Consider the following 12,452-nt stretch of genomic DNA (forward strand, 5'->3'; position numbering starts at 1 on the left):
TCCACCTCTCATCATCATTCCGAGACCACCATGAGCCTCCCCATGGCCACCCATTCCAGATCCACCAACTGCACGCCCAAACAACCCCCAACCACCGTGAACAACCAATGTATGTGGCTAACCGCCATCGTGAACAACCACTGTATGTGGCTATCCGCCACCCATGAACTCCCACCATGTTGGCCACCCTCGTACAACCTAGATCTAGTAGCCAAAACCCTAGATCTGTCCACCCAAAGTAGCCCCGTTCCAAGGTCACCCCCGTTCCAAGGTCACGTCAGTGACCACAACGGTGACCACTACCGCCCAAGCTAGTGGCTTCTGACGCCACTGGCCATGCTGGACAGCGAGTAACGCATGGGTTAAGCTCGACGATGGTATAACCCTCTCTCCCTCATTATTTATGTTGGAAGTTAGTTGGTTGCTTGTGGAGTTCGCTGTGTAGTAAAGTGTTGGGCGTAGTTATGTGGTGTGCTATGTAGTGTTGTGGACTGTGCTATGAAGTGTGGGTGTGAAGTATGTGCTGTAGTAGTGATGTGGTGTAGTGTGGTGTTGTGAAGGAGTACGTGTGGCGTGTATTCCATGTTGTGTAGCAATGCACTGTGTGGCATGTGTCGTAGTAGTGTGCGGCATAGTATGAATGGAAGGGAGTTCGCGTGAAGTGTACTTCGTGTAGTGAAGTCGTGATGCATTAGATGGCATGTCACAAAGGTTGGATGGTGTAGCTGAGGAGCGTAGAACGTGTGGGTAGTGTTGGAAACTATGGAACAGTGTCCCGAAGTAGTCGTGAAGTGACCCTGTCATAGTGATGGGTGTCACGGTGTGGCTTGAGGTTAGTCTCGAGCTACGTGACGAGATGGGGGTATAGTGTGAATGGGGTCTTGTCGTGTAAGTATTGGGATGAACTTGTAAAGGGCCTGGAAGTAGGAAGGTCCTGCTAACCGGGTTTGAGTAGAAGTTGGTATCAGAGTATGGAGTTTATTTATACAAGCAGGCGTTCAACGGGATATAAGTTGATCTTAGGTGATAAGGGGGTAAAGTACATGTGCATCTGGTGAGACACGTGTACTAGATAGATTTACCATATATAATGGGTAATTTGTTCTAAGCATGGTTACACGATGTTTAAGTCTCAGAGTTGGCTTAAAGTCATATGGCATGTATGGGTGGGAATGAGGATTTAGTGTGTGCTAGGATGCGTGAAGGAAGTGACGGGTGTACCATCTATGATTGAGATGCGTGACTTAGTCGGTCTGAGTCATGCATTGGAATGAGGTTAACGGGAGAGTAAGACGAAGGTCTTAGTGTTTTAACTCTAAAGTAAATCATGGAGATGAGCACTTGAGGTAGAACGTTGAGTTTGGAAGAGGTAGTGACTGTAAGTGGTCCCAAAGGTTTTAGCATGGTAAGGGACACGTAAGGGAACGAGATAGAAGGAGAGCATTTCCAAGCGAGATGTAGTTCTATTTCTAGTTTAGTTGCTTATGTACTAGATTGAGAATGACGTTAAGGTTATGTGTATGCATGTAGGTTGTCATCTGACACGCACATGAATGAACTGCATGAAATGAGTATGGCATAGAGTCCAGGTAAGTATTATATTCATATTCTTTAAAGTTTTCTAAAAGATATGAAAATGAAAATGGAATGCTTTTCCTTTACGAAAGGACACGAATGATGTTTTAAGAAAGAATGCTAGGTATAAGTTTTCAAGTATATGTATGTAACGGCCCTTGTTGGCAGCCCTTTTTTATACACCCCAAAGTATTAAGTATATGCATGTAACAGCCCTTGTTGGTAGCCCCTTTTTATGCACCCTAAAGTATTAAATGAATGTATGTGAATGGATGTTATATGTAGTAAGTATTTGATATATTTTCACGAAATGAAATGCGAGGCTAATGCCTCATGCTTTAAGTAGTGTTTTAAAGGACGTGAATAAAATGTGTTAAAATGTCCCTATAAATTGAAGTTTTAAAATGACCCTATGAAAGATAATGTTTTAAATGATGCGTTGAAAGATGATGTTTAAGGATGCCATGGATTCATGTTTTAAACTATGCTTACGTCATGATTTCAAAGACTGCTTTTAAATGTCGAGGTTTAAGTCTATGCTTTTAAATGATGTTTATGAACTGAATGGACTGAAAAGAACAAATGAAAAGGACCGAAAGGACTAAAAGAAAAGACTGAATGAATGAAATGACTGAAAGTTTTAATGTATGAAAATATGTAACGGCCACATGGATGAATGAATGGGTACCAAATGAATGGGCAAATTGCAATGCTGGGTAAGTAGTACTGGTAGTGTACCTAGTGCTGCACCCTGACGGAAAGGGATTCCTAACCCGTGGCCATGAGTGGAGTTTGGGTCTAAAGGACCAATAACCCCAATACACAGGGCGTAACAGTGTGTAACGACTAATAAAAGTGATAAGAAAGAATGTATGCATGTTAAGAAAGAATTCATGTATGCTCAGACTCTTTAAGAAATGAAGGCACGAGGCATGGGGAAATGTTTTATGAAAGAAAAGAAACATTTTACAAAAGAAAATCATTTTCAAGAAAAACTCCGTCTCGAAATGTTTTAAATGAACGAATGTCTTATGTATAGTATGTATGGAGTGACGAATGCATGACCGAAAACCTATGTTAATCTATTTTAACTATATGAAGTAATGCTTACGAGTCCTCGATTAATTTTAGTTTTTGTGTGCCATCCTAGGGACAAGATGAGCAGTACGTGTACGTGTTAGGACGAATAACCTAGGCACAATGTTTTGTACGAATGAATTTTAAATATAAAATTTAATATTTACCGCTGTAACTCTTTTCAAATTAAGAAACACGTTTTAATTTATAAACATGAAATCTTTTGTATCCTGACATGAAAGGAAAAAAGTTTTAAACGAACGGTAATTCCCATCATCTTTCTTAAAATTATTTTATAAAGGCCCCACCACAAAGATGGGCGTTAGCAGTCAACATCCTCAAAATTTTCTATATTCGGCCACTAGCTGGATAAGAGATCATTGCTTTCTTCGCCATCATGTTCGTTGTCCAAAAAACTGAGATCATTATCTATTTGGGATATGTTACTGAGTGGATAACAGTACAAGTTGTTCTCAACTGCAGCACATTTTTTTCCTTTCAAAAATGTGGTTTTCATCTTAATTTCTTCATCTGACAAATAAAAATATTGAAACAGTTTGACTTCTATTAAAAAGGATAACAATTATTTTATTATATTCTATCTAATTATAGAGATAGATGACTTGACACAATTTTGATAATCATCGATCAAATCTTAATAAATCAAAAAATTAAATGATATTCTCTAACATTTTTCTCTTTTTTCGAAATTAGGTTTGCATCCTCAATCTCCCAATTATCGAAACTAAAATATTAGACCCTATAAGGGGAAAAAATAATAAATAATACTCAATTATAATAATTAAGATATATGTAAAAAATTTAAAATAGATAATATATATGACACAATCTTAATCATCAAACCAAACTAAGTTTTATACGTGCATTACAAATATTTATATATATATATATATATATATATATATATATATATATATATATTTTATAGCAAGAAGATATATAATGCATGTCAACATCAACTATAGTTTTGGGTGCAAAATGTAAATTACATCTATTAATTATATGAGGGTGAAACGTATTTTCCCTTCTTTTCTCTTTACAAAATGGAGGATAATTCACTTTTTTATTACCTTATATCCAAACAGAGAAATTGATAAAAACACGAGATATGGATACACGAGCCAAACCAACATAAAAAATTAGGGTGAAGAATCATAATGGTCCTTCTTGAGAGAAATACTTTTTGTTAATCAATGTAAATCAAAGGGGAAAAAATAATGAATATTGTAAGGGGACTTTTCCTCTTGGGTTGAAGGCTTAGAAGACAAGTCCAAACATGAGAAGCTCGGCTCGGCTAGGAGGCCTCTTGGCCCATTCCTCAGCCTTGAAGCTGAGGTTGGCCCATGGCCAAAATCACAAGAGAAGTTCCAAAATGTAAGGAAGGAGGGGACACATCACTTCGGCATCCCCCTATGACATCTAGCCTTAGAGAGCCTACGCAGGTAGGTAGACGGGAAAAGCTGGTAGCTCTTGATCTTTTGACAACAAGTGAGGAGGAGTCTGACTGAGTGCACCTGCATGACAAAAGAGACAGGAAGCCATGTTGCATTGATTGCACCACCCCAAGAGCCATGCTGCATTAAAGGATTATGACCAAAGGAATAGTTGAGGGGACATATCCCCCTAACACAAGATATGGGCAGCCCACCCCCCAAAACCTAGTATAAAAATCAATCCCTAGGTATGAAGAACTCTCTTTGATTCTTCTAATCTCTGCACAAACTATTAAGGTGACACTAACTTAAGTATCAGAGACTTTCCGGCCTCCACCAATGCTCCCGGCTCTCTGTGTTTTCTCTAAGTGTGCAAGTGAGAGTTTGAAGACCCAAGTTGTTGGAGCATGGCCCAAAGTTGTATGAAACATGACGTTAACAATGGCATCATTTGTGGGATCTCTGTAGACTTCAGACGTCCTTCGTATGCCTAAGACAACCCGTTCTTAGACAACTTGGGGACAATAAGAAGTGACGTCGACAAACATGGAAGCAAGACTAGCAGCAATGGAACAACTAGTAAGGAAGGAGAATGAGGCGCTCGGAGGGGCCAGCAATGAGCCGAAAATGACATAGAGCGAAGCAACAACAAATGCAAAGGCTCTAGGAATGCTGGAGGGGGAGGCGACACAGAGGAAGAAATGAAGAACTTGCAGAACATCCTTCCACCTTTGACTGAGTGCATCTCGGCAGATAGTGAGATCCAGGATGAGTAAGCGCTTAGGAAAGTGGAGCCAAACAAGCTGCTAGAGTTGGTCTTTTTGGACTTGAGCTGCTTGGAAGCCACCACTAGGATCGGCACCAGGGTGACTCTTGAAATGAGGGGTGTCATGCAATAGCTCCTTATGGAGCACCGGGATGTCTTCGCTTGGAGTCACGAGGTGTGACAACCCCAACCTCTGCTTGGGATGGAATGAAGACTAAGAGTGTTGGGACCTGTAACACAAGGTTACATACCCCCATACATGACAGTTAACATGCCATACATCCTATACATGTAACTAGGAGAATGCAATATTCCAAGCGAATTAAGGGTGACAAAATAAAATTTATGTTAGAATAACTAAAAACATTCCAATTCATTAATAATAATGATATGAGTTCAAGCCAAATGGTAGCATAATCTTAGTACAGCTAATCATCATAAAATGTTGCCAAAGCTAGGCACTATAATGTCAAAATTGCTTTTCAGTGACAGTCGAGAAATTATGACAGTCCAAACCATCACTAAAAAGCATTTTCTGTAACGGTTTTTGAAAACCATCACTAAAGATAGATGAGATTTTTTTGACGTTCAAATGGAGGGAAAATTTATGTTCGAGCATCACATAGACGTTCAAACATTGAGGCTACTTATGTGCAAACGTGAAATATTTGGCGCCAACGTTTGAATGTTAGTTATTAACGTTCGAATGTTAATTTTATATTTAAATTAAATATGACTCTAATTTAAAAATTATGTGGTTCTTATAGTGCATAATTTGTGAACAAGTCTAAAAAATTGTAATATATATTTATCATAAATATATATTTATATATATTTGAAATGCAGTGATTTAATATGAAAGTTGAAAAATCTAACATTAAAGAAGATTGAGAATTGAAGTTAAAAAATAATAAATATATTAAATAATATTATTCCTTACATATATTAAAAGTAAAATACAAAATATGATAGAATTTTGTAAACAACACTCAGATCAAATAGAAAAGAAATATATTAACTGTATGAGCCTCGATCTGAGTAGGGTTCTGAGTGGCTCATTCCCTCTCCCTTTTCTTGGTATGCAAAGGATGAGTCATATCCTGAAAATAGAAAAGAAAAAAAGATATTAGTACTATAATTGATGCATCTGTCGTAGTAATTTTAAACTGTTCTATATTAACATTCGAACATAATATAACATATGTTTGAATGTTCAAACAAAACATTCGAACGTATATGTTTAACGTTCAAACATATAATACACACGTTCAAAGGTTAAAGGCATAACAACTAGAATTTGAATTGTGGTACGTTCAAACATTATGCATTCCAATATAAAAATTAACGTTCAAACGTACAATATTCATGTTCAAACGTGGAAGGCAAAATGATGATGAAATTAAAAAGTAGTATGTTCGAACGTATATGTGAACATACTAAATACACGTTCAAATGTGGAAGGCAAAACGGCTAAGTATTTGAAATGTCATACATTCAAAGGTTTAGATGAAAAGTTCAAATGTTATGGTACGGAATAACCATTCTTGAAAATCACATTTGACAACCTAAGTAGCCATACGCCATTGTAGAAATGAAGTGTAAACTTTAAGAAGCTTTTCTACGGTGGCCATTTGACCAATGGTAACTTGTGGTGGCTGGAAAATGGAGTTGGAAATCCGCCCACCACTAAGTTTTGGTTTATAGAAAATTTAAACGAAAACTTGTAAAAAATTCCTGTAAAAGAAAAAAATAGGGAAGCCTACTTTTTTGTGACAATTGTGGTGGGGTTTGACAACGGCAACAGTTTAGTGGTGGCGTGAGACAGTGAAACGTGGAGATAAACATCAAAATGATATTAAAAGTTTCAATTTTCAGCTTATATACATTAAACGTTTGAATGTTAGTACGAGTAATGTTCAAACATGAACAGAAACGTTTGAACATGAGCAAAATTACGTTTGAACATTTCTTTTGCTCACATTCGAACATTTCTTATTGAATATATGTTGTATATTATGATATAATATAAATATAATAATATATTATAATATATTACTCTATTTCTAAAAAATACAAAAGTGCATGAGGCCAAGCTATTTGGCACTCCAATAACTGGTCCCACCGATCTAAGTGCCTTTCATGGTGAGGGTTTCAGTGACACTACTTTGTTTTGTATCATAGTTGGGGCCTTACAATACTTATTAGTAGCTTGCCCATATATTGCTTTCACATTCAAAAAATTATCTCAATTCATGCACAAACCAAAATTTTCCCATTGGCAGGCGACGTAGCATCTTCTTCGTTATTTAAAATAGACAATCAGCTATGGTTTCTATATTTGAAAATCTATAAATTTTATTCTACAAGCATTTTCAAATGCTGATTGGGCAGACTCTAGTGATGATAGATGATCAATTAAAGGATTTTGTATTTTCTTAGAATAGAATTCGATTTTAGGGAACTTCAAAACGAAGGTTACAGTGGCTTGGCTAAGCACCGAGGCTGAGTATAAGGTGTTGGCCAATATAACAGCTGAAAATCATTGGCTTCAATCCTTATTCCAGGAACTTGGTATTAAATTCTCACAATCCCCTATCTTATGGTGTGACAACATAAGAGCATGCAACGTATTTGTCAACAAATCTAGTTTTCCATGCTCGTACAAAGCATGTAGAAATTGATTTTCACTTTATCAAGGCATGGTTGCCAAGAAACTCACTGAGACCAAGTTTCTATCTCCTAGCATATATTTTTACCAAGCCCTTTTCTTCATCAAACTTTACAACAATCCATTCCAAGCTCAATGTAGTTTCCACTTCATTGGACTTGTGCTAGGATAAAGAATCCGATTGTGATAAGTCATCAAAATTTAAAAGTAGGAATATTCACTTGACTAGAAAAAAACATGTTCTAACTTGAACTGAAAAAGCTGGTTTCTTTTTACTTGATTAATTACTTATGGGTACCTTTTAAGAGTATCAGTATTCTGACCCGATTTTTTTTTAAACTTTTTATTTTTATAAGTATACTAGAAGAAAAAATTTTGATTACCATTATATACAAAAAAAATAAAAATCCTTCTAACCAATTCTCGATAAATTTTTAATGGCACAAAATCGACCTAAAATGCACTAGTGGACCCATTAAAATGCATGGTATTTTTAATTCTTGGACTTTTGTAGATGCACTATTGAGACTAGAGAGGGGGGTAGCTTTAATTTGTACATGCATTATTAGTTTAGTCTCATTAATTAGAAAAAATGGAGCTCTTCAATATATTAAACTCAAGAACCCTAACGGTTTAGATCATCCATCTTCGATTAGAGAGAGAGAGATTGAGAGACCGAGATACAAAGAGAGCGAGAGAGTTAGATATCGAGTAAGCTGCAATCTGTGCAAGGAGCTACGATCTGTGATAAGGAGTGGGCCTCTAACACAAAGAAAGAGCTAGTAAGGCAAGTGAGCTTCGATTGAGTCTTGCAAGGGCCAAGGGAAAGGAGACTGTTTGCAACAAGGGAGAGGAGAGTGAGAAAGAGTGTGAGCGAGTAAAAGTAAGAGTGAGAGGGCTAAGTGTAGACTGAGAGAATCATGAGGGAGAGGACTGAGTGTCTGCTGGAAGTCTGGAAGGAAGAAATTTGAGTAAATGACTAAAATGGTGATGTTTGGTCGTCAAATTCAGTTAACAAGTATTAACCAATTTAGCCGAATCATTTCAAAACTCAAACGAAATTCTTCCATTTCCTTCTGTTTCACTTCGGGTCGGTTAATTCAAAAATTTCAGATTAGGTTGACTAAGCGGTTTAGATTTATGATCCTATTTAGAAAATATGATCAATTAGACTTTGTTATGTTTTCCCCGAGTGCTTCCATTGTAACAGAGTCTTAATAGAACTCTGTAAAGTTCCTATATTAATAACATATGCTACGCATTATTTTGTGTGGTTGATATTTTCTCAACAATCTCTAACATTGATTAGCTGAATATTTGGGATGCCGTAAAAGAAGTTGTTGGCAACTAATGAAAGAAACAAATTCCTTTTTGCCAATTGAAAAATAAAATATAATTAATGAATGAATAGAGAACACAGCTTGCTGACTTGGAATTGAGGTTCTGATAGTGAAGGTTTCCTAGTACTAGCCATGATACTCTCTACTCTTATTGCTCTCTCTTTATACAACTAACCAAAGTTTTGGCTATTTTGCTTTAGGGTAAAAACAATTCCATTTCTAAAGGTGTGTATCTTAACGCATGATTGGTAGACTGCACTGTGCATTTTGGCATAATAAAGGGAAAAAAATCATGGAGATGCTTTATCTGTGTCAATGTTTTAGAATCGACGAAGATGATCATGCAGACTTCATTTACATGAATATTACAATACAAAACACCTAAAAAAACTTTATTTACTATAAAACCAAGCCAGACGGGCAAAAGAAGAAGAAAAGGAAACACCAAAGTAAGATTTTATTCATAGGCCAATAATTGTGCAAAACTAGATACAGGTGAGTGTACTTATTAGCCTCTTTGCAGACAAGCAAAATGACATTATTTGGAAACCATCATTACTTTGTCTATATTGTAGGAAGTGAAAAGCATCAAAACCTCCTAGTTATTGTGCATAAACATGCCTTATACAAGGTACTGGTATGGAAAGCAATAGAGTATATTTCTCTCATTGTACTATTCTATGTAGAGCTCAGACTTGGATAACCTTGGGGTCAGAATTGCAATGGTTGGATTCTTCTTCTTGGTAGTAACACCGAAAATGTTAGAAAATTCTATCTCTGAACCATGTGGCAATTTCCACTCATAGGAATGCAAAAATGAAGCAAGATGTATTTGAGTGTCCTTTCCCCTAGTGTAAGCCCTGCGCATATTCTTCTCCCTGATCCAAATGGAAGATACTTAAAATTGTTGCCCGAATAATCAAACCTACCATAAGCATCATTTAGAAACCTCTCAGGTTTAAATTCCAATGGATTGTCCCAATACTTTGGATCCCTTTGTATAGACCAAGCATGTAGGAAAATACTAGAACCTTTGGGTATATGGTACCCTCCAATGATACTAGATTCACTTGGAGTACGAACTATTAGGAAAGGACTAGATGGGTGCAAACGGAACGTCTCTTTAATAATCGCTTCTAAATAATGTAATTTGGGCAAATGAGATTCTTCAACTAAGTTGCCCAATCCCATGATTTCTGTTAATTCTTCAGTCACCTTTCTCATTATCTCTGGATGCTACAACAACCTTGCCATCACCCATTCTAACATGGTTGTTGTGGTGTCGGATCCAGCCACCACCACATCCTATTTAAACAAGAGTAAGGTGATCCACTCAATTGAAAAACAAAAACAAACAAACCAAAATAAAGTTTGGATGTCCATGAATTAGTTAAAGTTATAAATGGCAAACTCAACCCCTCGTGTTCAGCTCTAAAGTACTAATGAAATACAAAAGTAAAAAGGCAGACACACACACACACACACACACACACACACACACACACACAAACCACAGCCTTGAGTTGGGTCATGCTCATTGATGGTGCACCGTCCTCCTGCTCCCTTAGTTCCAAGAGAACTTGCAAAAAGTCCTTTTGTCCTGTCTTTGTCGTTCCCTCTTCTTTGGCTTTGGCTAAACTCTTGATCTGTTTGTCAATGGCATAATCAAGTACTTTGTCAATGGTTTCAGAAATTCTCTTTGCTTTCCTTTTGATCCCTTGTAAGTCAAAACTTGCTAAAGCAGGGAAAAGGTCCAAAACATTTGGTTTTCCAATAATCATCACTAATTCCCCAAAGATATGCTTAAACTCTACTCCAAACTTAGCCCCTTCCTCTCCACGTAGCGTGCCACCCCACAACATGTTCATGATGGCATTGATCACCGTTACAAACGCAGACCCCCAAAATCTATGGGGGTGCCTATTTTGTCATACACATTTTTAATAGTGTTCCTTACCTCTTCTCTCCTAAAGCGTAGTTACAATCAAGATTTGCTGGACTTAACATCTCTCTCACAAATATCTTCCGCAACATCTTCCAGTCAGGACCATTCGGGGAAAAAGCAACATCAACTCCACCATATGTGAGAGTACGTGCAACTATGTTAGCATCACGATTGGAAAATATTGCGTCTTGGTCACGAACAACTTCTTTAACTAGCGAGGGTGAGCTGATAAAAATGCACAATTTATTTGCAAGCCAAATCTTATAAATGGGGCCATAGATCCCACACAGTTGCTCAAATTTTGTATGAAGTTCTGTACCTACAAACGGAAGGTACCCGACTATTGGCAAGCCATAGGGACCTGGTGGCAATGGAGTTGCTGTAGCCTTTCTTTGTTTCTTGATGACCAAACATAACATCACAAATATACCGATCAAAATAGTGAGAGATGAGCTATAAAATCTCTCTTCACATGTATAGGACCTCCACCATCCCATCGTAGAAGCTGCATTCAAGTGTAGGGCTATGTGAAAAAACATGGTCAAAATTAGGAATATGTTTGACTTTATGTGTGTTGGGTTGAAGATTGGCCTGGAAGGAAGTAGATAGAACGAGAGTTCTTCGTGGAAGTTGAGCATGTATAGATATTTCATTATGAAGAATCGAAGTGTTAGAATATTTATAAAAATTTTGCATAAAATAATCCTAACATTAGAATCTATATTTTTTGGTGTGTTCTCTTTGTTTTTTTTAGGTTTGTTTAGTTCATAATTCTGTTTCTTTCACTAGGCATGTTTAGTATCTAGATATAAATCCAAAACCTCATGATCTGTTTTGTATTCTTGTTTCTCATAGAATTGAACTAAGGTATCAAGAAATAAAGAGCAAAAACATTTCAAAAGTTGTCAAAGATGGAATCAAAGCTGAACCCATGAAGAAAGAATTCCACTTGTAAATTTACATTCCATTGTGTTATGTTAGATGGTATTGTGTAAAACTTAAGACGAAAAAGTGGTGAATTTCTAATATGTACATTGAGGTAATTTGAATGATATTGGCAAACAAATACAAATTTCCCCAAATTTATCTTATTTAAATTTATTAGTAAGCAATTACCTATCATAAAAGAAATAAATATCAGAAAAAAAAAACAACTACACACTAGGAATAAATTTTGTTGGTTCCAAAATGCGAAATTATTCTAGAAAAGACAAAAGTATTTGCGGCGAAAAATAGATTATTTGTGGTGAATATCCATTGCTAGAAAAAATAAATTTTGATAGACTTTTTTGTGACAAAATTTTGTCAAATTAGCGGCTATGATTTTCACCAGAAATGATGGATATTTTTGTCAATTTGTAAAATTATCGGAAAAAATCTTACTTGGCTCTTTAGAAGGAATTAAGCAATACTGTCCTCTTCCTTGGGGGAAAAAAAGAAAAACATAATTTTAAAAACATTTTGAATCCATTTTGAATTCTTATTTAAATGGATTGAATTGAACTTATTAACATAATTTTATATCTTAAAAAAACATAACTTGTATCAAAATATATGTACGTATTCAAAACTAGATCAGCAGCAAAATCAATTTGAAGATGGATGCCCATAACCAAAATTAGTACCC

The 12,452-nt window shown here is 36.3% G+C and overlaps 1 protein-coding gene and 1 pseudogene across 1 annotated transcript; both read right to left on the reverse strand.

Moving 5' to 3' along the window:
- Positions 1-9,553: 9,553 nt before the first annotated feature.
- Positions 9,554-10,179, reverse strand: LOC122282476 (annotated as a pseudogene).
- A 654-nt stretch (positions 10,180-10,833) lies between these two features.
- On the reverse strand, positions 10,834-11,322 carry LOC122282477 (cytochrome P450 93A3-like). The gene has a single exon (XM_043094427.1). It carries the CDS (start codon positions 11,320-11,322, stop codon positions 10,834-10,836), a length of 489 nt encoding a protein of 162 aa, XP_042950361.1.
- Positions 11,323-12,452: the final 1,130 nt, after the last annotated feature.

Source organism: Carya illinoinensis, chromosome 11 (assembly GCF_018687715.1).
Source record: "Carya illinoinensis cultivar Pawnee chromosome 11, C.illinoinensisPawnee_v1, whole genome shotgun sequence".
Lineage (NCBI taxonomy): Eukaryota > Viridiplantae > Streptophyta > Magnoliopsida > Fagales > Juglandaceae > Carya > Carya illinoinensis.